The 25,365-nt window shown below is 33.6% G+C and overlaps 1 protein-coding gene and 3 pseudogenes across 2 annotated transcripts; 1 reads left to right on the top strand and 3 right to left on the bottom strand.

Moving 5' to 3' along the window:
* The first annotated feature begins 5,093 nt into the window (after nucleotides 1-5,093).
* LOC108853118 (putative Myb family transcription factor At1g14600) lies at nucleotides 5,094-9,228 on the top strand. 2 transcript variants are annotated; one of them, XM_018626586.2, is made up of 6 exons: nucleotides 5,094-5,550; nucleotides 5,764-5,840; nucleotides 6,014-6,053; nucleotides 6,559-6,679; nucleotides 6,874-6,997; nucleotides 8,793-9,228. In XM_018626586.2, exons 1-6 carry the CDS (start codon nucleotides 5,409-5,411, stop codon nucleotides 9,024-9,026), a joined length of 738 nt encoding a protein of 245 aa, XP_018482088.1. In that variant the 5' UTR covers nucleotides 5,094-5,408; the 3' UTR covers nucleotides 9,027-9,228. The 2 variants fall into 2 exon arrangements, with proteins under 2 accessions (XP_018482088.1, XP_018482081.1); XM_018626579.2 differs by having other exon boundaries at nucleotides 5,097-5,550; nucleotides 6,556-6,679.
* Nucleotides 9,229-14,958: 5,730 nt separating this feature from the next.
* Nucleotides 14,959-16,884, bottom strand: LOC130502048 (protein indeterminate-domain 6, chloroplastic-like; annotated as a pseudogene).
* A 2,917-nt stretch (nucleotides 16,885-19,801) lies between these two features.
* On the bottom strand, nucleotides 19,802-22,510 carry LOC130499531 (plant UBX domain-containing protein 7-like; annotated as a pseudogene).
* A 1,069-nt stretch (nucleotides 22,511-23,579) lies between these two features.
* On the bottom strand, nucleotides 23,580-24,558 carry LOC130499687 (mitochondrial carrier protein CoAc1-like; annotated as a pseudogene).
* Between the last annotated feature and the right edge of the window lie 807 nt (nucleotides 24,559-25,365).

Here is a 25,365-nt window from a genome sequence, read left to right as displayed (position 1 = left end):
TCTTAATCTGGAACATTTTTAATAACTTGAACCACAAGGTGGTGGACTAGTAGTTTTGAGAGAGATTCAGCCTCAATACGAATCCGGCTTCGAAATCCCATGTGGTTATCTAGATCAACGTTAAATCGCAAGAATACGTGGAGTGCCGTAAGTCTTGTAAGACTAGTCGGTTGACCTCCGTCGTCGGATCCCCACGGATATAAAAGAAAAACTTGAATAAGTATTATTGGACCCACAATTGCTTTGCCGCAGCCTTTTCATTTCTTCGGAGTGTTATCTAACATTTGGTCTCGGTTTCATTCTTTGATGTAATGATACTCTTTCTGATGAATCTTTGCATATTTCTTTATGCCCATTATTCCTCGTTACCGCTTTTCCCTGGAACATTAGGTAAGTGTCTGTTTTTTCTCTTTGTTGAGAACATTTGTTTGGTAAAAGGTTATTATTATTAGGCTAGTCAGAATTCCAAGTTGGCTATGTATGCATATACTCTCAACCCTTTATCTATAGATTTGAAAGTTTCCATATGTTTTTTGTTTGTGTCTAAAAAATCATGTAATGCAAATTTCCATACCAAATGATGTGCATTCCAACAAATATATAGAACCAGAGTAGACAGATACTCTCATTACCGGTCTAGAATACATCTAAAAGAACCTGAGGCTTTGGGCATCAAATCTTTAGAAACACGTTTCGATATGCTTTTATCTACGTTTAAAAATAAATGAAATGGGCACATGTTATAAATACTCTGCATTTAGTTGTAGAGAAGAATCTGCAAAAAAACGCAATTATGGACTGGTGGATAAGAGAACTTATATACATACAAAGCCTGTAAAGGGAGAATTATTCTCTTTATGTCCCTCTCCTTCTTCCTCTCCTCACCTGCCATATTACAATCAAACTTGTGTTATTCTTCAATTATCTCTGTTTCTATGATTACAACCATGTGTGCTGCCTCATGAAAACCTAAAGCTTCTCTCGAATTTTCAACGTGTTATGATTTCCCTTTATTTGAGTAATCTCATACTTTGATATATCTGGACAGGAAAGTCTCGGCTTAAGCTCCCAGTGTGCTATGTCATCAAAATCAATTGTATGTTCAACATTCTCCTTGTAATCTCTTTAAGTGTTGCGTCTATTGTTTATATAGCCGTATCCTTTGTCAGGATTCAGGTGGATTTAAACCATTTTAGAAGGATTTTTATAGTAAACTTCCAATGTTTTAAGGAAAGACAAAGTCTTAAGGGTTGTTTGGTTTTTATTCCTACTGAATAGATATTCACTACCTAAAATCTTATTCACATAACAACATCTACATCAGTATATATATTGAATAGTGATACTTTTTTTTTGCCATCTATATTTTATTAAAAGGGACTAAGCCCAAAGAAACCCAAATACATATTTAAAAAGCCCACAACCTATAGGCCCTACAACATTACAAACCAACAAACAAGCTTTTACCGAACCCACTAAGCCAAGTCGAGATCCAAATGCCACATGTCCCCCTTGTAGCAACTGGACACCACGTGTCGAGACCCAACGCCTCACCGGACCACGCGTCTTCACGTCACACCACCGTGACTCAATCACCAATACCAACGCCGGAGAAGACGAAACGAACAGCCGTTTCGCCGGAACACGTCGGAATCGAACAAACCCATCTTCGTCGCCTATTCTCTTGTCTCCGGATAGCTTCATCGGAACAATTCCGAGATTTCATCTGGATCTAACATCTCATCTCTTGCGACCAAAGATCACTCATGCTTCTTCCTACTTCAAACGCCATGGCCGCTATACTGAAAGCTCCAGTCAAAACCGAATCGAGAATTCTCAGCAAGAGCCAACCAGACATCGAAGCTACAATATCCAAACCAGACAGGGACCCCGCTCTAAGGTAGAGCCAAAAGCCAGCCACCCAACACCGGAGAAAACAGTTCGGGCGCTAGAGTCATGCGCCGCAGATAGACGGTGCTAGAACATCCCCCGCTTCCCGGAGTCAAAGTCGGACGACCACCGTGACATAGGTGCGCCGCCGAAATCAAAAAACTTTTAAACAAACGAAATAAAAAAACGAAAGCCTAGAACAAAGAAAAGAAAAACATGAATCTAAGATAACCGGACCGGCGGTGGCTGTGAAAGCCCACCCCGCCGGCCGGAGGCCACTGTTTACGCCGGAGAGCTTAGTGAGAGGTCAGAACGATTTTTAGGAGAGAGAATTTGTTTTTTGGACTATAGGTATATTTCGTTAATTCAATTGATCTATATTGAATAGTGATACTAACATATTGTAAATATATTTACACCAAAAAGACATATTGTAAATATATTATTTTATATATGGATTAGTAATAGCATACTCTTTGGTATAAAGTTTTTATGTTAAATTGTCTAAGAGAAAAGTTATGTATTAAATATGTTGATTTGGTGGACCATTATTCTCAAATCTCACTTTTAAACAAATCCTATCTAGGTGTTTTTCTCTCTTGGTTGATTACACCTTTTATTATATATTTCGAATTTTCTTTCGCTCGTGCATGTGCTATGATTAGAATCAATTAAAATGTTAGCGGAATAAAATACGGCAAATAAAATAATACTAAAATAATGGTCAAGTCTTAATGGTTCGGTGGGAATTTTCTGAATCAAGATAGAAGCCGTTATGATAATCCAAAACCTTTTTCCAACAGTCCTATATTGTCAAGCACTAAGGCTGAATGTACATATCTAAACACAATATCAGCCGAATAAATTTATTGAATGGTGGATTTTAGCAAAATGCTAAAAGCCATGAATCATGGACTTGCAGTCAATTTCACATTAAATTTCTTTTGGAATTATTTGGGAATTCATTGCATGTTTGATTTTTCATTTTCCATTTTCATAGATTTCAGAAAGCAAAACCAATGTGCTACATGTAACCACAGAATCAATTTCTCTTGGTGCCAAAAAAAAAAAATCAATTTCTCTGTACCAACTCAGTATGTGATAAATTGCTCTACGTAAGTTCAATAAGTACAAACTTAACCAATCAATAACATTATATATGTTATAAGTCTATTTTGAACATCACCTTGACATATTCTAGTATGAGGTTCCGTGTTTAACATGAGGTAGAAAGGTCTACTTTGTACGTAACCTCCGAATTATTTTAGTATCACGGCTTGCTTTGATTTTTTTAGAATTTTATACATACAATTTTCTCATCTTGGTCGGTTTTGTTGGAATTCCTGCATATGTAGTTTTGTTGAATATATGACATATAAATGATACACATCAGAAAACAAATATGAATGCTACATTTGTAAGAAATGGTGTAAAATAAGTTCGACGACATGCGAAATAAGTTATCATACTGCAAAGCAAACGCAATGATTATAAAGTTTATCTAGATAATTTTGTCTACTATTTCTTAGTTTCATTATTCTACAAAAAACATAGAAGAAACCCAAGATCAGGGAAACAAAACTGATATAATAAATATATAAATAATCAAGAAAATGAAAAAAAAAATCGGGGTTATGGTCAAGAAAATGACTGTGTACTACTTACATACTCATTTGGTCATTTGGTCATCGACGACATTTACGTCCCACCTTCCCACTTTAAGCAACCTCCTACGTTTTTTCTCTTCGTGCTCCTCTTCTTCTTTTTATTTATTTTGAATTTAATTTATCTGCAACAATGACGGAATCACTTACACCAATAGCTCAGAGACAATATGCTAATGGTCTTCGATCTGTAATGTCTGATACCCTATGCTTATGGTGTTCGTTTGCGGTCTGATAATTATTTTTAAAGGAAACTAAGAGTTAAGATCACAATAGTTCTGCGGAAGCATTGCAATTTAGTTTGCTGGTTTAGTACTTTTACATGTTTAGGGACCATATTCTTTAATGCATTACGATGGATGCAAATACGTATTTGTTTAATATATGTATATGAATTTTGCATTAAAATTTTGAAAATTCAAGAAATCCTTTAACAAAAAAAAGAAAAACAAGAAGGACAAACTAGAAAAAAGAAGTAGAAGCATAGGGGTATGTGTGTAAAAATATCATTACATTTTATTTTATTGCGTGCATAGCTACACTGTAGTGAAGAACAAAAAGAAAGAAAGAAAGAAAAAGAAGAATTAATTGGAAACGGACGAAAATAAAAAATAGGGGAATGAAGTCAAAAGGTTGGTTTAGAATACGTACGAAGGGCCATTAATAAAACTTTTAGGGGAAGTGAATATTAAATCACACGGAAACCAAGAAAGAAAATAAGAAACTTAAAAATAAGGGAATGATGATCCTAAGGTCAAAGCTTAGCAGTTGGCCTATTTTCATTTTTTGTTATATTTATTTTAATTTGTCTAAGAAAATAAAAATAAAGTTAAACTTCTTCATTTGGGTTACTCCCAGATCCCAGTATGGCAATTCTTTAAAGCTATTAGGAGACTGGACAAAACAAAAGCAATTATTCTGTAAGGGTACATCTATTTTGCTATATTTTCTATTTTAAATATAATTTAGAGTAAAAGTGTTGCAGTGGTAATATATTTTATAATCTATAATAAAGTGAAAATAGATTTATTTTTATCTAAATTTTTTTCTTCATCATTCTATTTTTCACTTTAAAATAAAATATCATTGAAGCAATAACCAACTTTTTATAGTGTTGTTTTATTTTAGAAAAAAATAAATTAGAACAATTAGAGATATTGTAGTGGATGTTTATGGTTTTTTAATAAGTACTATAATTAAGAAAATTCAAAGGAAACCATTTCTCTGGTTAGTACTTAATTAACTTCGAAAAACAACATTCTCCAACGGGAGTTGTCCATGGATTATACCACCCAAAATTCAAAATATTTTTAAAGCTATTTTCTACTAATGCATGCAAAGTCAACTGTATCATAAATTTGTGTTGAATGTATTATATTCTGTTAGGTCAAAAATACATGTCACCTCAAACTATATAAAAGTATGACAACATTCCAGCTGGTTACTAATTATAAAAATAAATATCCCATCCTTCCTTTCTTTCTATTTGGTCGACTAGAAGTTATCATACCACAATTTTATTTCTCTTTTAGCCTTTGTATACACACATAAAAATATATATTCACACCACACAACCAAATATACATACATATAAGCACGAGTTCTTCCAAAAAGAGACAAAAGGGACTAAGGAAAATAGAAACCTTTAACTTTTATAAAAAAAACAGAAAGGTTTCGTCCTTGTTAAATCTTTAGCCTTACTTCACTCGCAGAAGATCATAGTTTCCTCTTAGGATTCTTGTTCTTCACCACCTCTCTCTCTCTCTTCTTCTGCTTCTTCTTTTCTCAAAAAAAGAAAAAAATAGTTCAGAGATCCAAAGCAAAAGGATTAGGGTTTTCGTGGTTCGTATCTAAATGGGTAAGTGCGGAAGGAGCAGCGACGGAGGGATTAGTGGAGTTAGACCGTACGTTCGGTCTCCGGTTCCTCGCCTGAGATGGACGCCGGAGCTTCACCGGAGCTTTGTGCATGCCGTTGATTTGCTCGGCGGTCAATACAGTCAGTCTCATCAAAGCAACTCAAAACTATTTTTGCTATATTGTTTCAAAAAAAAAACTATTTTTGCTATTTTATTTTAGAAATATCTTAAGTTCGGCTCTTTTACGTTTAATTTAGAATTTCTTTGCAGTATACAATTATCTTATCCATATTGATTATCGTCGCATCATCTTGAAGATTTGATGTCTTTCTTTTTGGGTTTGAATGAAACAGAAGCAACTCCAAAACTTGTTCTTAAGATAATGGATGTGAAGGGACTAACCATTTCGCACGTCAAGAGCCATCTCCAGGTCAAACAACTGATAAAAACATTTCAAAGATTTTTTTACTGTCTTCTACTTGCTTTGCACCCTCATGCTGATTTCTTCACCTTAACTTTCAATTATTTGATTTGTTTTGTTCTTTTTTTTTGTTAAATTTTGTAGTAATCTGAATATCTCCTTTGTTTTTAATCATACCTCAGATGTATAGAGGATCCAGACCCACTCTTCTTGGAAGACTAGGTAATAAATTTTACATATGTTTTGGTTAAAATAAGACAGCATATTAGACTTTAAACTCTAATTCATAAATTTCAACTATGGTTTATACACATGAAAACTCTAAATGTATAAATTATTTAAGTCTCACTAGACCATTGTCATAAATAATAAGCGTATGCTGGTGAACTGTTAGCTAACGCAAGGAAAAATAATTTGGATATAGAGTTCTTTGTTGCTAAAAAAGGGGATAGAGTTCTTTTCGAATTTCCACCATTCACATCAAAACTGTAATCGTGATGCATAAATGCATAAATGAAAGTATCACTAGACCGTTGTCATAAATATATAAATGCTGGTGAAATAGTAAGTATTTATTAAAACAAGGAAAAAAAGAATTTGGCTATAGCCTAATAGGTAAATAGATGTTTCTTTTAATTTAATGGAACGACAACAATAGGGTGAAGAGAATATTCATCATGGTCATATCAATAATGTTTTTATTATACTATATTTTTGGGGACAGAAGAGAGTTCTTCATCATCTCCAAGAAGAAGAAGAAGACAGGACAATGGAGATCAGCTTCATGACAACTTGTCTGAACACGCAAGGAATGATTGTCTTTTTGGGTTTCACTCTTTTAGCTTCAGGTAAGTTTTATTTTATTTTTGTTCCGTTTTACTTTTTGGAAGAAATGGAAAGAGAATATTAATTTGTTTCTGACAAGTGTTTTAATTTTATTCCAGAAAATAGGTGTGCTATCATACAGTTTTGTTTGAATATGAATTGTCGCATATCCATAATTTTTGTTTTCTCTTTTCTTTTTCTTTGTTTGGGGGAGAAGAGAGCAGACTTCAGGGACTGATAATGATGACGATGACTTTCTTAACATCACGAATATGGCGAGAACGAAGACATTTGCAGGCAATGGCGAGTCCATCAAATTTCAGCCTCATCACTTTCTCGAGGTATTGAATATTTTTTAATTTTAATGTTTCATATATAGCCGTTAAGAAAGGTAAACATCATTAGTAAAAAATATTTAAGGCTCAAAGATATACCATTGAACATTGGTATGAGTCAACACTAGGGTAGGCATGGGGCTGAGTACTGAGTTTTTAAAGATGTATACACTCAATTATCGATGAATTACTTATTTAGTAGTAAGCACTAATTGTTCAATTCTTTATTATGATATAAACCATTGTAAATAATGATCTTATAGGATTATCAAAAAAAAAAAAGATCTTATAGAATATAAAATCATCAGATATTGAAAGCATTAGATCAGGTTAGGCTAGTCAATTGATTTTGGAATCCTAGACATGTCTAAGATTTTCTTTTATAATGTTGATTTATGTCGAGAAGTTCGTACAATTATTGCAGTACCGAATTTTATGTTTCACATTCTCAAATACATTTGACTAATAATAATGCAAGTCTTTTTTTTTTCCGTCAAAGTTTTTAATATTAATTATCAAACGGCCCAAGCCCAGTTACATGTTCCAAGCCCAAACATCCAGGTCTAAGCAACATGAACCCAACAACAAACCACAACTAAACCAACCCCGGTTTACCCAAATCCGAAGAAACCAGGCCGACTTCAGCATGTCGACACGTTGAGGAGACCGGACACGTGTAATGATCTTCATCGTCGGTGCACCACGCGTCACTTCCGTCCCAACTCAACCGACACCAGCCGGAGCCGTCACCGGAGCTTCTCCATCGCACATCTCGTTCCGTCGAAGCTCAGAAGACCGGCAAGCCTCCGACGAAACCAACCTTTATCTTCAACGCTTCATCTTCTTACCCGGAGAGCTTCATCGATCCAAACGAGAGCTCTTCCGATTGAAACTATCCAAACCCTAGAGCGTAAGAAATCAAGAACCAATGAAACCACCTACGAGCCAAAGAAAGCCTCCACAACGATCCAAGAAACCAGATCCACTAAAACCGGCAACGCAAGACTGAAGAAGTCTCTGCCCTCCGGTGACAAGACCGACGACAATGGAATTGACGAATCCACCATCTCCCGGAAATAAAAGCCGACGGCGACGAAGCTTTAGGAGCCTCCGTCTCTCGGAGACCAAAAAAAACAAACTAGCTAACGAGAAGCTTCACCACGCCAATCTTCAACACAACCGTGCCTTGACTCCAGGGTTAGAACCGCCAGCGGAAACTTGTTCCAGAGCTCAGGCAAGGCGGAAAGAGGAGGAGACGTGAGAGAAGCTGAGACCCTACTTTTTATGGTTACACAAGGGGCTCGACGACGGCACGGACGCTCACGCGCCGATCGCTCGCCGGATCCAATCTGAGATTCACTTTCTCTCTCTTTCTCGCTTTCTCTCTTTTTCTCCTGTCCTTTCTCCAATCTAACCTATCTCTTTAATTAATAATAATAATGCAAGTCATCAATCAACTTCCTGGCCTGTGATTTATTCATTAGATGCTCGAAAAATTGAAATAAATAAAACTTGGCCCATTTTCTGATGTTTTGATAGAGATATTTATTATGGTCCATCAACAGTCAGTCAGTACGCGACGTTCCTGCGTGAATCAATGCATATTCTACTCGTAATATTTTTCGATTTTATGACCTACCTAGAGTATCTCAAATAAATATGACACATTTTAAAGTTTTTATCTTAAGAAATGTTATTACTTGATAAGTATTTTTTTTTGTCACATTGATAAGTTTTTTTCTAATAAAACAAAACTAACACTTAACAGAAACTAAGAAGTTACATCTTTTGAACTGATTAGGCTCAGAGCATGAAGAGCAACATGGGAAACGAACACGAAGAAGAAGAACTATCGCTGTCTCTGTCGTTGAATCATCCTCCTAATCATGAACAGCGTTGGAGAAGCAATGCGTCATCGTCACTTAGTGAAGCAAGCGAAGCACTCTCATCTCCTTTCACCTCCAGGGATTGTTTTGCTTCTTCTAAGATTGATCTTAATCTTAATCTCTCTTTTCCTTCTCTACTCCGTAGCTGAAGCTTCGTTCCTATGTTTTATAATAATATTAGTTGGAGTTACCATTCAAATTTGTTTGAAAACCTTTTAAAATAGGGAACGTAATCTTGTAGCTAGATTTCTCTTGTGGTCGTGGTATGTTTTTTGGGTGTCTACTACAGTGTCACGGTCCTCGGATTACATTTGTTCTTGTATGAATGAAAGTTAACGTTTCATCCGGTGATTAGTAAGTATATGCGCGCCAATTTCTGTTGTACTCAAGAAAAAGCGGTTGACCGCACCGTTTGGTTCCTAAAACACACCGTTTGGTCGTAGGCGTGTGAATTATGAAACGCATTACTTTTTGTAACCATTTCTTCTGCGGACGAAAATAATAATATAAATTAAACTAATAATTTCTCCAATCTCGAAAGTATGATTTTTTTTTCACAAAGATGTAATTTTATATTTTAAAATATTTTTGAAAAAACATTAAGTGAGAAAAGTGAATCGATAAATATTACTGGTTGATAATTATTAGAAAGTGTATAACAAAAATAATTGATAAATGTAGTTGCAAATATTCATTGTTTTTTTTAATGTGTGAATAGTCTAGAATCTTTATCTCAGAAATGGAGAGAGCATACGTTCGTAGCATGACTATGCTCAGTGGTAGGGATGTTAAAACGGGTTACCCGGGTCCGTTTAGATCCTACCTGTTTAAGATCCTGTCCGTTTAGGTCCTGTAATTTTAAACCTATTTATCTACATGTCCGTTTAAACCTGTTTAGATCCGTTTAGTTATAAACCCGTTTAGTTTGGCACTGTCCGTTTAGGTCTGTTAAACCCGTTTATTTTTTTTCTGAAAATTCTAGTTTTTTGTCTAACAATCTTTTGTCATATTCTAATATAGTTCTAATATCTTTTTATTTGATTTCAAAACTTTATAAAAATAGAAATGTAGACTAAAGCAATTTTTTTGTCAAATACTTTTTTTGGGTAGAAGTTTTGTTAAATACTAATATCATAAAAATATCAACAAATTCTAATAGGTTTTAAACCTAATTATAACATACTTAAAAAAAAGAAACACAAACTAAACATAATATAATTATTCTGTTTTAAAATATACAAATTATAAAAAGTTTATGAGTTTTTTTTTAAATGTCTTTAAGTTCGTTTTAAATAAAAATTAAAAAAAAATTATAAACGGGTCTAAACAAGTACCTATTTATTTAACGGATATGCCCGTTAACGAAACATGCCTAAACAGACGGATCCGTTTATTTTTACATGATAATAAACGGGTCACATGTCAGCCCGTTTATATTAAACTTGTTAGAGTCCGCGGGTTTTGAGCCCGTTTAAACATCCCTACTCAGTGGTGATGAATCTTGATCTAATATGATCGCTCTAAAGCTACTAAACTATGTACTCGTTTACTTTGGTGAATGCATCCAAGTGGTGTGTTGGTTTTATTACAGGAAGTATTCACTACCATCACTGATACGTGATAATGAAAACGTTTTCAAATATTTTCCAGTCTTGATTCTCTCAGACGTTACGATCAATCTGTGGATGATGAAGAGAGCGATCCACCAGACAAATCTCAAGATTGAAAAGTGTGCGTGAGACCTTTTTTGAAAGCATATTCTTGATTGATCACCTGGGAATGCATTAATTTAGCGTAGAAATAGAATCCAGTAATTTTAAAGGCCCAAATTTAATTTCATACTCTCTTTAGTTTATTATTTAGTCATGCTAAATTCTATAAAAGTGTGTATAAGTTAAAGGGTCCAGATCTGGCTCATAACTTGCATAACGGACCGACTACAACAAGCTCGCGACTCTCATAGAAAGAAAGGGAGCTCTTTGCTCTATTTGCTCGCAATGCTATACCTATCAAAGTTGGCGAACAGTACTTCTGTGTGGGATATGTAATTTAATAATTTATAAATGAATCTTTCAAAAAATTTATTCATTTGTTTTTTGTGGTTTTATCATTTTTGTGAATAATAAAATGATATTAAACTTTGAAGTTGTAATTTTTGAATTATATAAGAATATAATAGACATTATACTATTTTGACAAACTCATCTTTATCGAAATGATCCAATTTGAATCAGACAATTGATTTTCAAAATTAAACCTAAATTTTTAAAATCATTCAAATAAACTATCTACATGACTTGTATTTTTAATGTCTAAAAGAATAAAGGGGGTGTATTCAACTTAGGATTTTAAAAGGTTTTGGATTTTCTTTAAAACTCCATGTTATTCAACTGATGATTTTAAAAACAAAATCTAAATCATGTGTTATTGAACATAGAACTTATCTCAAATCATCACAAATCACTTGTAATCTCATGTTATTCAATTAATAATTTATAAAAGCGAAATCAAATTCAGTGTTATTCAAAGTTAAGTAGTATTTTGAAGGAAAAAGTGTGAATTGGATTTCAGAATACTTTATATCCATTTTTAGTTATAAATTGTCATTATAGAAAACTCACCTTTGAATATGTTATTTGAGGAGACTTCATAATGAACATTCGAGAAACAAAATTGCATAACTATTTCAGATCCATTTTTTATGCTGAAGTCATTCTCAATTATTTTCTCTTTCAATCTTTCGAGTTTGGATCAGTGACTTGCCTCAAACCCATGATTAATTGAGAGAATCTGGAACTGGGTTCCTGTGATGATAATGTGAGATCATTCAGAAAAGAAACTTGCAGTGATACAAAGGGTAATGTTCGTCAACATTTCGCATAACAGAGGAAAACGTATCGGGGATTCCATTGTCTTGCAAATTTTGAGAAGTCTGGATTGTCTTGTTGCAACACCAGGCTGTCTCATTTTTCTTGTGCGAATTGTTGATCTATAAGATATCATGTTTATGGTTTTGGATGAACTGTAGGCACCAGATTTCGAAAAGAAGATGATCCATCTGCTGCTGATTTGCGTGCCATGATCCCTTGATCGACATTCCAAAACTATTCTTCCTGCAGAGATTTAAGGAGACAAAGATGAAGCCTTTGCCACTCAAAAGTACCTTAAGAGAAGCTAGAGGGGTCACATGTTCTTACGAGAAGCATGTTATTGAATTTCCTGAGAGCTGAGATGTTAATATAAAAATCTTGATATTGGTCTGCAAGTTATTATCTGCAACGATGGCACAAAAATCTGAGTCACTCACTAATCCGAAGAGTAGTGTTTTTCTTTCTCAAACAGAGAACTAGAAAGAGCAAACGAGAAACCTAACATATCCAATTCCACAATAAACTATGTGTACTCTGTACCTTAAGTTTGGTTCCATCTGAAAATGTTAAGAGTTATTTCTACAATTTGATCACTCACACAGGGAAGCCATTCCATTTCTCTTCTTCACATCTATTTCTTCTCCGTAGGCAGAGGTATTAACCTCCATAGTGCTCAAATAACGTAGCTTTTTCAAGAAAACACAAGCTTTATGGAGATCTGTTGTAACAATTAAATCCAAGTAACAATTCAAATGGTGACTGCAGTTTTGCACCACTACACATTTGTAACTGCAGAGGCACTAAAAACGTCTGCAGTTTTACATAGTAGCTACAAAGTTCTATGAGTTTTACTTAAAAACTTGTTGCTGAAACGAATCATTATAATTTTCCATCATAGGTATTTATCAGTATTGAGATATCCAAAATATTCTCGTTTCAACAATCTCCTAAAGTACTCTGAAACATTTAGAAACCATCTTGCCAAACCACCTATAGATTTGATTTAAATTTTAAAACTTTAAATGAAATCACTCAAATAACTTTAAAATTCACCCAAATCCTACCAAAAATAAAACACTCCAAAACTCTCTAAAATCATCAGTCCAATACACCTTCCTAAAACTCTCAATTTCATCCAAATGGCTTATCTCGATGGAGTAAGGAACAACTCTATATATTATGTATATAATATTGCAGTCATGTAATTATATTAAAATTCATAACTTAAGAAGATCAAATAATATAGTTACTCTTCAATAAAATATACTAGATTTTGACCCGCACGCCTGTGCGGGTGTATTTTTATATAAAATATGTTGCTATTTATTTTCCATGTCAATATGTTAGTTGGACAAAAAATTCGAATCCAAAAAATTGAACCGATCCCGATCCAAAAAGAAATACCAAACCTGAACCGAAATTGATTAACTATCCAAATTATTCAAAATTTTGGTATTTGGAGAACTGAAACCGAATCCGATCTGAATCGAAGTATCTCGGATACCCGAATGTATTCCAAATAGATTTAATTATATATATATAGAGATTTAATGTATTTAAATACATCCAAAAAATATATGGTACTTTTAAGTTGGTTTAAATAATTGATAATATATATAAATAGTCATATGTAAATATCTAAAATCGTTAAAGTATACTCAAAATAACAAAAATATTTAAAATAATTATTGATTCTCTATCCAAATATTTAAATCAAACCAATTTATATTTTAAGTTTAGGTATTCTGGCATATGTTATTCAAATTTATATGTAATATATTATTTTTTATATATTTGAGAAATTTAAAGTATATAATGAATTTTTAAAAAAGTTTAAATGAGTTATCCTAACACGAACGAACCCGCAAAGATCCGAATCGAATCCGAACCAAAATTTAGAAATATCCGAATGAGACTGAAATATTTGACTCCGGGAACCCAAAACCTAAACAGACCCGAATCGAACCCGAATGGGTACCCAAACGCCCACCCCTAATTCACGATCTATTTTTTCCTTTAAAAACAGAGTAAACATATAATTAATTGTATTTTATACGTACTATCATATAAATAATCACATATATTATATTTTAAAAATTTAATGTCAAATTAAAAAAATCATAATTTAAGTTGGTATATGAAATTTGACTTTTTATTGTATTTTCTTATATATATTGAAAACATTTTTCAATAATGGTTTTTGGAAAATATTTTAGTAAAAATAAAATTTTGAATATATGTATATGTTGAATCAATTTTTGATATAAACAACCTTAAATTATTTTTTTGATGTGAAATATATATATAATTTTGTTTTATGATTATTCTAGACCAATGATCTTTTAGATAATTAGATTAGTTAATTATCGTATATTTTAAAGTTGATCCAAGTAGATAGTTTCTCTTTCTTATAATATAATAGGTTTCCAATTTTTTTTAATAACATAAATTCATTATTTTCTTATTATACTGCTATATTTGTTTTCAAACAATATTATATTTCTTTTTATACTGCTATTCATATTTCAAAAAACTTTTTTTTAACTCTTATTCATATTTCCAAAAAAAAACCTGTTTTGTCTGTTATTCAAGTTTCCAAACAAACATTTTTTCAAAAAATTGTTTTCCATATTTCCAAACAAACTCGATTCGTACTACAATTTTAATAGTATAATATATATATATATATATAATCTTTCATTTTGTTAGATTTATAATATCTTATTGACCAATTAGTATTAATGTAGATTCTAGAAATATGTTAGGAATATATATAGAAATTGAAAGATGTGGCGAGATATTGTAGACAGTTTGGAATATTCCATTTTCGTAAATCAAATCTTTAGAAATATATTGTCCACAAAATATTACGTGAAGTTAAGTTTGGATAGTAAATAATAAAATGATTTTGGTATAAATGTATTAAATATTTTCTGTTAATTAATTATTTTTAACTTAGTGGCATGAGATTATAATTTTTTAGCAAAAATCAGGGTTAGTACTAATTGTACTTCAGTTTTAATAGATTAGAATAATTAACTAAATCAAATTTTCCCAAAGGCACTCTGTTTCAAGATTCCCATTACATCATTAGAAACAACTCAAAGAAAAACTTATAGATAGTTTTTTTTAACTTTACTTATAGATAGTTAAATAGGCTAAAAATAAAATCTCCAAGGAACCCAGCAAGATAATAGGAGGTGCTATCTTCTCAAACATTTTCGAATGGATTATTTGGATTTGGAAAACTTCATGTTAACGTCCAAAGGAGGTCCATTACGACCACCACGACCATTGACGCCAAAGAAAGTCCAATGTCTGCCTACCAGTGCCTCCCATGCTTAGATTGTTCCCGAAACGATGGTCGAAAAATGCTGCTACCGGGCCGGGTTTGGTGATCACTTGTCGCAGCTAGAGAGTTCATTTGACCTTGAAAGTTTCCATTACCACTGCCTCCAAAGTTATTAGCGGCCACACTTGACCCTCTAGGCAGAGCAGAAGGAACGTTGTTGTCAGCATGGTTGAAAAGAGAAGGAACACCTGTCTGATCAGAGAGGTTCTTAGTGTTGTCTTGAAAGTATCCTGGATTGAACAAGTTGTTATTGTTGTTGCTGTTGATCAGACCGTGCTGGTTCATGAGATTCTGGTCGTTCTGTGCCAACAGTTCTTGGTTTGAAGGGTATCGCATGGGGAAATTAGTAGGACCATGGTTAGGGTTTGTGGGCTGAGGAACAAAGTCTTCATATGTTTGGGGCGATGAACGGTTCAGATTGTAACCTGCAGCTAGAGGGGCAAAACCAGTGTTTGAGTTGTTACCAAAATGGTTGTGAGTGAGAGCAGGAGAAGCGCCGCCGTAAAAGCCATGTCTGCCACCACTTCCACCAGCGGCTGCTGCCATTTCCGTGAAGCCCACGGTAGGGTTTCTTGCTGGCTCTACTAGTAATGCACAGAATGTCCTATGCGTGTCGTAAACTGTCTTTTCTGCAATAACACCCCCAAAAACATATATTTAATTAAGATAGGCTCAATATTATCAATTCACCTAAAAAACCATTTGAATTTGGAATAACAAATGTTAATGGCTATAGACTATAACATATTATAAACATGTTGATTAACTAACACGTTTTTAATGTTTAGTAACTTAATGTTCTTGTCACAGTATAGCATAACCGATTCTCAATATAATATGATTCATAATATAAACAAAACTAAGGAAAAGAAAGAATTATTGAATGGAATAAAAAATAAGATATATAGTTTACCTAGAGAATTTGGTACCACAAACACATCGATACTCTTTGGTACCACAAATCTTAGAGTGGGCTTTGTAATCAGATTCAACAGCGTAACACCTTGAGCATTTATCGCATTTAAACTTCTTCTCACCGTGCTTTCGGTAATAATGCTTCTTGATTCCTGTGAGGTCTCCGAGAGCACGGGACGGATCATGGTAGACGCACGTGGGCTCCGGACAAACATACACCTTCCTCCTTACTTCTTCGTCAGACTTTTGTTTCAAGGTATAAAGGCCGTGTCCTCTCCTGTGAAGCTGGAGATTCTGTTCTCTTTGAAATCCTTTGTTGCATACTTCACAGATAAACCTGTACGTCGCCATTATCTCCTCTGGAGTCAAGGCTATCACTTCAGCATCTGAACCTAATGAATCACCACAACAAAACCCATTAGGCAAGAGACAATGATATAATAAGTAATTGAATAGACTAATCTTCTTGTTTAAAAAATAACCATCTTGTAAAAAATGTTGAATAGAGCGGAATAAAATCGAATAATATAAAATATAATCCGGTCAAATGATGATAATATTAATACTGATATTATAAAAATAATGAATTAAGTTAAAGGTTATTTGGAACACTTCATTTATAACAACATATGATAACAAGAGGTCAAGGTTATTTGGAACACTTCATTTATAACAGCATATGCTAACAAAAAAGGTACTTGGGTTTCCTGGTTTGTTTCTTTGTCTCCTGGGTGGTGGAGAAACGGAGTTGCGTTGTTGATTCATTGTCATCGCCGTCTCTTCACGGTTGAAGTTGTTTGCTCCGGTGGCTAAGAGGGGGAAAGACAGAGAGGAGGATGATGATATTGTGTTGTTGTTTGATGAAGACATCTTCTCAGGGTTTGCTTTTGCTTATTCTACAAAGATCCATTAGTAAAATAATTTGTAAAGGAAAAAAAAGGTAGAAATGAAATATGATGCAAAATAAAACGAAAGCAAGTATTTAGAAGAGCAGGAACAAGCCACAGAGATTAAAGACATGAAAAGGATAAAAGCCACTAGAAGACATTTACAAGTAGAACAAATATAAATCGAAAGAGTTAGATTTCATTTGCAACTTTTTGAAAGAAGACATATAATAAAGTTGTTTTCTATTGTACTAATAGTCTTGAGATGCAAAGAAAAGAAACCAAGTAGATGATGATGATAAATGTTTGAGGGTGAAGAAGAAGAAGCCTTAGGCAAACTATATTTATAAGTATATAAACCCACACCTCAAACAATCCTATCTCTCTCTTTCTCTGTTGCTCTGCTCTTTAATGATTAGAAGTGAGTCTTGTAATATCTCAATTTATATAGCCATATCTAGTCCATTTCAACTTTTCCTAAAAAGATTTTTTTTAGTACATTAATTAATTTTTCAATATGTTTCAACTCTGTAACCGTTTGGTGATTAATTATTGAAAATTAGTTTTAGATACTGAAATCACTGTTCAAACTTATACATTTGTAATTTTGACCATGATTAATTAGCTATTGTAAGTATATGACATATTAAAATAATATATTTTATTTAAAAATTAGTTTAATTTTTACGTATTTATCTTTTGGTCATAAAATAAAAAATAATATATATTTTTGTCTTAGAATAGGGTTGGGCAAATAAACTGAACCCGAAAACATGAACCGAATCCGATCCGATTATAAATGAATCCGAACTGATCCAAACCTGATATAAATACCGAATAAATCTTGTTTTATGGTATGTATTTTGAATTATGTATATTATCCGAACCGAACCCAAATCTAAATGGATATCCGATAGAATCAGAAATATTCAAATCCTAAAAAGATCTTGTACCAAACATGATCGTAATTTCTAATATGTATTCGATATATATTAAAATATATTGAACCGAAACTCGGATATCCATTTTCTTGTCAATGATGATTAACAAGAAAATACAAATAAAATACCAGTTTGACCAAAGTAGTATATCATAAGTAAATATAATTCTTAACTTTTGTTAAAACAAAATACCATATATTGCATTGACTACAATTAAAACTTAGTTGTTCAGTGGGCTCCAGTTTGTGATGGAAATAAAAAGTATCAACTCAATTATTACTACTTATGACTCTTTTCATTAGAAAGTGAAAAACTAGTAATTACAATACTCTATTTATATAATAACATTAAGCATTATTAAAATTTACAATCCTTTTTAACATGTACAAAATGTATATATTGGATATCAATAATTATATTCATCAATAACCGTGGATTCAGAATTTGCTACCTCAGACTATGAGATATCCCGTTAGACCGAAATAAGTGGACTTTACCAATAGATTGGTGAATCAATCCATTGTGCTTTGTACATTTTCTGTGCTAAACTTATGTGATAAATCTGTTCAAATGAACATATTAGTTAATTTACGACTAGATATTTTGTCCGTACTTGCGGATTTAATAATTTTACAAAAATTGTAAATAGATATATTATCAATTCAAAAACATTACAATAAATTATTTTATGCTTTTAAAATATTCAATAATTAATTAAATATTAAAGTTTTTATATGTAATAAAGTTTTTTTTTTAATTTTGATAAAATATATATATATTTATTACTTAAAATAAACATAAAAACATTCATATATAATATAGTTTAGAGATTTATATTTACTTTTAAAATATTATAATGTACAACATTTTTGGATCATAATACATAATCTTTTTAGATAATGATGATTATCAAATTAATAAAATTTATTTTAATTTATGGATAACTATATATTAATAAATATAATCTAATTAATTATTAAGGATAATAAAAACTTTAAACTTCTAATTTTTTTTTACGTGAGAGCAAAAAACTACTTCACAAATAATATTATACATATTTTGAATTCTTTGCTAACCTTTTTAAAAAAAATATCACATTGAGTGACTTTGATCGTTTTAAGAAATTTATCTTAAAAGATAAATGATTCATTCTATATTATGTAATATATATAATTAAACCAAATATAATATAACATATATTACTAAAGTAAATTTAATTATAATATTATCGTTATAATTAAATTATTCTCAAGATAATAACAAAATATCAGTTAAATCATTAAACTATTTATTAAAAAGAACAATTAAAAACATAAAAATATGACTAAATCTAAAGTAATATATCAACCAGCATATATCAAAATTTAATAGTTAAAAAGATTGTATTATAAATAAAATGTTACAATATTGTGATTGTCTTAGACCACATGTTTAATTAAATATATAAAAAATAAATAAAAAATATTAATTATAATTATTAAATATAAAAAAATAGTCAAAATTACCTAAAATCATAGAAAACACCACAAATCAGTCAATTCAATTCATATAATAGTATAGATAATTAAAATCTTAATCATATGCATGTGTTATAACCCAATTAGTCTTTCTCTTTTTCTTGTGTAAAAGTCCTTAATCTAACTAAAGTATAAGTTGTTGTATAAGTTGTTGACAAAAAAAAAACTAAAGTATAAGTTAGCCCAGCAAAGTTAATAGATGCGGAATTTTATTCTAGTAGTGACCATTTAGTATAAATCATCACTAATCCAATTAAACTAGGTGAGATTTTTATAACATTAAATTTCAAATATTTTAAGAACTCAAAATTTTAAACGATGATAGATATATTTTTTTCAATTCGTAGCAAATAAAATATCACAAACTTTTCATTCTTCAGAAGGTCAGAATCTTAAAAAGAACAAATCTAATAAACCTTAAAAAAGTAAAAAACACAGCATCATAGAGATAAGTTTAATAGATATGGTTATTGTCATTCCCATGTAGCAGAGATCATGGAATTGGCAACACCAGATTGCTCCAAGGTCAAGTTAGACTCATACTCTAACGTCTTTGATTCACCTGGATCGCCTGTGTTAGCTTCAGTGGCTTCTTCCTCTCTGACTCCTCAAGCTGAGAATAGCCAGAACGACCAGAGCAGCTACAATGGAGACAGCAACAAGATCTCAGAAAATCTCAGACAAAATCAAAAGAGCACAAGTGTCAATGTTTGTTAGGAGGATTTGCAGACCTGAACTGAGTCGGTTTTAAGGAAGTTCCTCTGGACTCTCTGTCCGTTTGGTAGACGTATCCCGACTCTGCACTGAACGCTGCGGTCGCCTCCCTTTGGTTCTTCCGGCAGAGGTGGGAATGTTGGCAGCACCGTTGTTGTGTAACAGCTTCAACCGCTACCACTTCTTCAGGCGTTATTGCTGATTTATTATCATCTGAAGACTCTTTCATGTCGTTGTCTTCCAAAGAAGCAGCCAATGCTCGTTGCAGTTCTGCTTCTTCATCATCATCTTTCGTTACAACCTCTAAAAGGAACAAAGTCGGATTTCAAAAGATCAAATCAGAGTATTGAAGTTCCTGAAAAGTTTTTTTTATAAAAAAAAACTATTATAATAACCTTTGGGTTTGGAATGAGGAGCCAATGAGAAGCTGCCTCTTGGTCGTTTCTTTGAGAGAGAAGCAAAGTGTTCACGAGGACCACCGTCCATGAAGGGCACTAAATCCTCTTAGCAAATTCTCTGGTTCGACCATTCCAGACCACATTCTCATCTTTTGACCAGTTGTAGGATCAATTACAAGCACCACAGGAATGGACTCGAGCTTGTAGTATGTGCAAACCTTCTTTCCTTCCGTGGTATCATCATAGACCTACGTGTGCCGGAAAAAGGCAGGACTTTAACCAATTCTGTAAAAAAGATATTTTCGGTTTAAAGCAAGTGGAAGTTCTATACTGTACCTGCCAGAAGATGAAGTTGGCCTTGATAGTCTGAGAAACAGCTTCATTTGCCCATGTATCTCGATTTAGCTTTCAGAAAGACACACAAAAACTGAATGTGAGTGGTTGAGTTTGCTCTTTAACTTATCACAAAAAAAATGAAATTATAAAAAGAGTAACCATGTGAGAGCTGAACTCCGTGGTAGATTGGAGGTTAACGAGAAGCCATTTATCCTGAGAGCTAGACGTAGCTTTTGCCTGAACCACAAAAAATAAAATAAAAAGAGAGGCATAAAAATAGAGGTGTAGAGAGTAAAGAAAGCAGACAAAGCAAGAAACTTTGTAAGAGAACCTGTTCAAAGGAGCCGTGTAACATAAGATGAAAAAGAGGACGGTACAAGGAGGCCAAGCTATCCCGAGGAGCTGATGCTGCTGCCTCTGGCGCAGAAGCTGAGCCAGATGCAGAGGCAGAGGAAGCACCAACCTCATCTGGCTCCCAAATTCCAGGGCTTTTTGGCTCTTCGCTGAAGTTACGGAAAGCAATCAAAGAAGCTGGTTCACGCTGAGAGTTTCCCACCCTCGTTGCCCTAAATCACAAACATGCAAGTGAAAATATATTACAACTTAGATCAGCATACACGGATACATTTTTGTGTGCTTGAGAGTTTGGCTTCCCTGGATTAGCTGTTAAGTCTTTTAAGCAACAGAACTAACAGGAACACAACAACGCTTTTGACCAGACCCCTAGAAGCCTAACTAGAGCCATGTGTGGGGGATATTCAGATCTGATTTGAGTTTACAGTTATCAAACTAAATCTAGATAAGAAAAGTGAATCCGAAAAACTGCAAGTAAATGGAAACCAGCACAAAAAAATCAACTAGACCATCAAGAAACTAAAACCGACAGCTCAAAATTGAGGAACCTGCATTGTTTAGTCAGTAAGTAATGACAACTAGCTAGTGTAGAAAAAGAGACTAACCCGTAATACATAGAGTCACCATAAAGAGTCTCCCTCACAACAGGTAAAGGAGCACGCACTTCATCATCTACTACATCGTTCTGCATCCTTTCATTTCCTGTATCAGCCGCCCTATAAGAAAAACATAACATCAGGTTCAACAAATAACAAAAAAAAAAGCAATACTTTACAATAAATGAATAACAACATTGATTCATACATACCCCCAAGACTGTGCAGCCATTGGATCGTCCACCGTTGGCTGAGTGTTGTACCAGAAGGAAGAATACCACCTTCTCCTCCGACATAGAAAAGCTGAACAGCTTCCTCAAGTTTCCAGCTTGTTGCCTTTCCCATATAAAAAATCAATACTAATGTCAGTAGTTTAACTCAAATCTAGTCTCTCTCCATCATAGAGATCCCTATTACACGAAAAGCCAGATCAGCCGAAAGGAACAAACTAAACTCTTGCAGTCTAATCTAGGGTTTCAAGTTCGACATCCCAAAAGTGTCAACCTTTCGATATTTTTTAAATCTAAAGCTGAAGAATCAGAAACTCAAATCAAGGGATATAAGCTGTAACTGAGACAAATCACATCATCAGTTTGACTAGAGGAAAGAAACAGACAAATCTAATAACGAACCTCTAAGAACTGGCGAGCAGTTTCAGATGTCTGACCGACAGCGATCTCAAGGAAAGAAGAGACTAATCTCTGCTGATCACTGGGAGAGAGCATTCCCCCATTACTGCTCAAATCCGACAAACAAACAAACCTGAAGAATTAAAAAACATCTAAATATGTGAGAGAAAACACCCAAAAAAAGCCAACTTTTTTCGAATGATCTGAAGAAAAATAAGAAAAAATCCGTGAATCAATACTAAAAAATCGAACTTTCTAATGAAGATGAATCTGTAGAGTCGAACCCAGCGGAAGGAGAGGAGGAGGTGGTGGTGAAGGGAAGAGATACTTTTACATCTCACTGCCACAAATATTTACACGCATATATATCTCTCTCTACTGTATCGGAGAGGATTGTCGCCGGTTAAAAGACGATTTTTAGCCCTACAAGTCAAGTTATTTTTGAAGGTGAGTGTGGGGGGTTGCTTGTGACATTTTTCCCAAACGTCATACGCATGTGAAATTGGCCCATCATTAAATGTAACTATCAAGTTCATTCCCCACGTTATTAGTCTTTAATCATATCATTAGCTTGTAGTATACTTAATAACCTCAATTATATTTTTAATGCACTTTATAATGATTAAAATGAATTTCGAGAAAAAATATATTTTATTAAATTTTTATTGGTTTTAAAATTATGAAAATAGATAATCACAAAATTTATATTAATTATAGTTAAAACTAAATATTTATTTAATATGTGTAAAAATTCTAAATATGCATTATTTTGAAATAGAAAGAGCATAAGCAAAGAAAAAAGTGAAATCTTTTTACTGCACAACATATAAATCAAACCTTTTTGTGTATATATGTGTATTCATAACGTGTTAATTTTTTGCTTTCATTTATCCAAAGAATATTATCACTACAAAAGAATATTTAACCAAGTGGTCTTGGCCTAGTGGTAAAGGGGCTCCGGCTGGAGTTTCCGCCCTGGGTTCGATTCCACTTGGCCACCCGGAGCGCCTTAAGTGGTAAGAAAACGCGGATCTTGCGGGCCTCGTGGTGATTAGTCCTTGGCCTAGAAAGCCTTTGGGATCACACCACGGTTATCAAAAAAAAAAAAAAAAGAATATTATCACTACAAAGGAAAAAACAAGGGGGCCAATTTGGCTGGAAAGTAAATAAAAGAGAAACTGTGTTATCTTTTGTGTCCTGTTCTGAGAGTGTGTATCATCAATAATGAACGAAGCCCTTATGCTGGTTTTGATCTCTCACGTCGTGGGATTCGCAACCATGATTTCATTGACTCATACACCGTGAATCCAATTGCAACGGATAAAACAATCTAACAAAATGGAAACAGATTGAGTTTTCTTGGAGTCATTCTCTAAAACACTTGAAAGTTGAAAACTTTGTATCGGATTTACCTTAATGTAGTGATGTTTAGACCAGCAAAACAACTGTATCCAACCCGAGTTCGAACAATCGTGTTAAGCCCATCAAATGTGTTCTTGTACGTTTTGTTGCTGCCATATCACTCGGTCATATATAGGCTGCAGATTCTCCACCTGTTGTCACACGAGAAACCAATAGATTTTGAAAATGATTGCAAAGTTTGAATCTCGTTTCTAGTTTGATATTTTTATCTGCATTTGCCTCCTGACAACATCTAATGTGTAAGTCAAAGTCTGGCCAAAATAAACCCAGCTAAAGCTCACAAGGTAGATGCATTCGAACAGAGTTTTGATGGAACATGTCTTTTTAGTTCTTCATATATGTAGAACTTAAGGCCCGTCGTATGGAAGATGCCGATCAGCGTTGGCCCTGCAAAAATTTTGTGACAGTCTACCTATGCCTCGATAAAGCCCACGTGGTCCCCCTTCTTTATAAGCCATTGTACAGCATCACCTCGGAAACTGTGTCCTGTGTCAGAAACCTTTATCAGCAGAGAGAAACTAAAAAATATTCGTCAAGTCATTCCCAGTTAACCAAACAATAGAAGCAAGATATTCAAATTCCAGGTACCTGGTAAGCTAGTTTTTAGTACGAGCTAAAATCGAGGGGATATGTGCACAAAAACGGTGTTCCACCTCCAGCTGAACCAGCCACTAAGATCAACAAAGGGACCATAACCTAAAGGAAGGTTGTTTTTCCAAAATCCGGCCCACGATACACTTCATAAGTCATGTAAAATGAAGGGCGGGCATAAGGAATAAATCCTCCTCTGCAAGAGTTTATGTAAAGAACAAGAGATTTAGTGCAGTGAGCTAGCCCAAACACAAAGACTTATAAAACCCACAAAGGTACCTACTTGTAGAATCCGAGAGTAAGACTCCTCTTTAGTGAGTGGGACAAACCAAGGGACCTATAGTCGTTAGTTCTAGTCTGTGTTGAAACCAGAGGTATACACAATCATTAGATGGTGAAAACTCAATGCATATATATATATATAATCAGAGCCATTGAATAAGATGAGAGATTCTTCAATAAAAGAACACAGGCCTCTGTTGCAGGTTACAGCAAATATTCATTAACTGCGACGATCAACCAAACCAGAAGATCAAATCATGCAGATAGTCCAACCGCATAAGAATCAAACTAATCTTCAAAATTTGACAGTCGAGATACAATTCCACAGAACCTACGAAAAATCCTGTCAATATCGATTCAGATCCAAACGAACCAATCAAGTAGTTATCTAGGAGAAGATTCAGGGGGACTTTAATGAAGGCTGGCTATAAAATTTCTGAGAGGAGGAGAAGAAATGTGAAGAAGAAAGGTCATTTTGATTCAAAGTTCGTCTCTGCTAGTGCTCTGCTCTGTTTACGGTACTGGGTCGCGCAGTGCATTTCCCTCTTTTTAACTCTTTTTTACGAGGTGAAGTAAGTATATTCCATGCGCACCGAAACGACGTTTGTATACAACCGTGACACTCTTTCATTAGAACCATACTGATACATTTGTTGGCCTGGCCCATTACCAATAAGGCCCTGT

Source organism: Raphanus sativus, chromosome 1, assembly GCF_000801105.2.
Source record: "Raphanus sativus cultivar WK10039 chromosome 1, ASM80110v3, whole genome shotgun sequence".
In the NCBI taxonomy this organism is placed as follows: domain Eukaryota; kingdom Viridiplantae; phylum Streptophyta; class Magnoliopsida; order Brassicales; family Brassicaceae; genus Raphanus; species Raphanus sativus.
The sequence above is the reverse complement of the archived record's forward strand: the minus strand, read 5'-3'. Positions and strand labels throughout refer to the sequence as shown.

What these genes read in the sequence shown, in the direction of transcription:
- LOC108853118 (XM_018626579.2), top strand. Translation starts at nt 5,409, where the DNA reads ATGGGTAAGTGCGGAAGGAGCAGCGACGGAGGGATTAGTGGAGTTAGA. An exon ending in ACGTCAAGAGCCATCTCCAG is followed by an intron (nt 5,841 to 6,013) that starts GTCAAACAACTG and finishes ATCATACCTCAG; the next exon opens with ATGTATAGAGGATCCAGACC. An exon ending in CACTCTTCTTGGAAGACTAG is followed by an intron (nt 6,054 to 6,555) that starts GTAATAAATTTT and finishes TTTTGGGGACAG; the next exon opens with AAGAGAGTTCTTCATCATCT.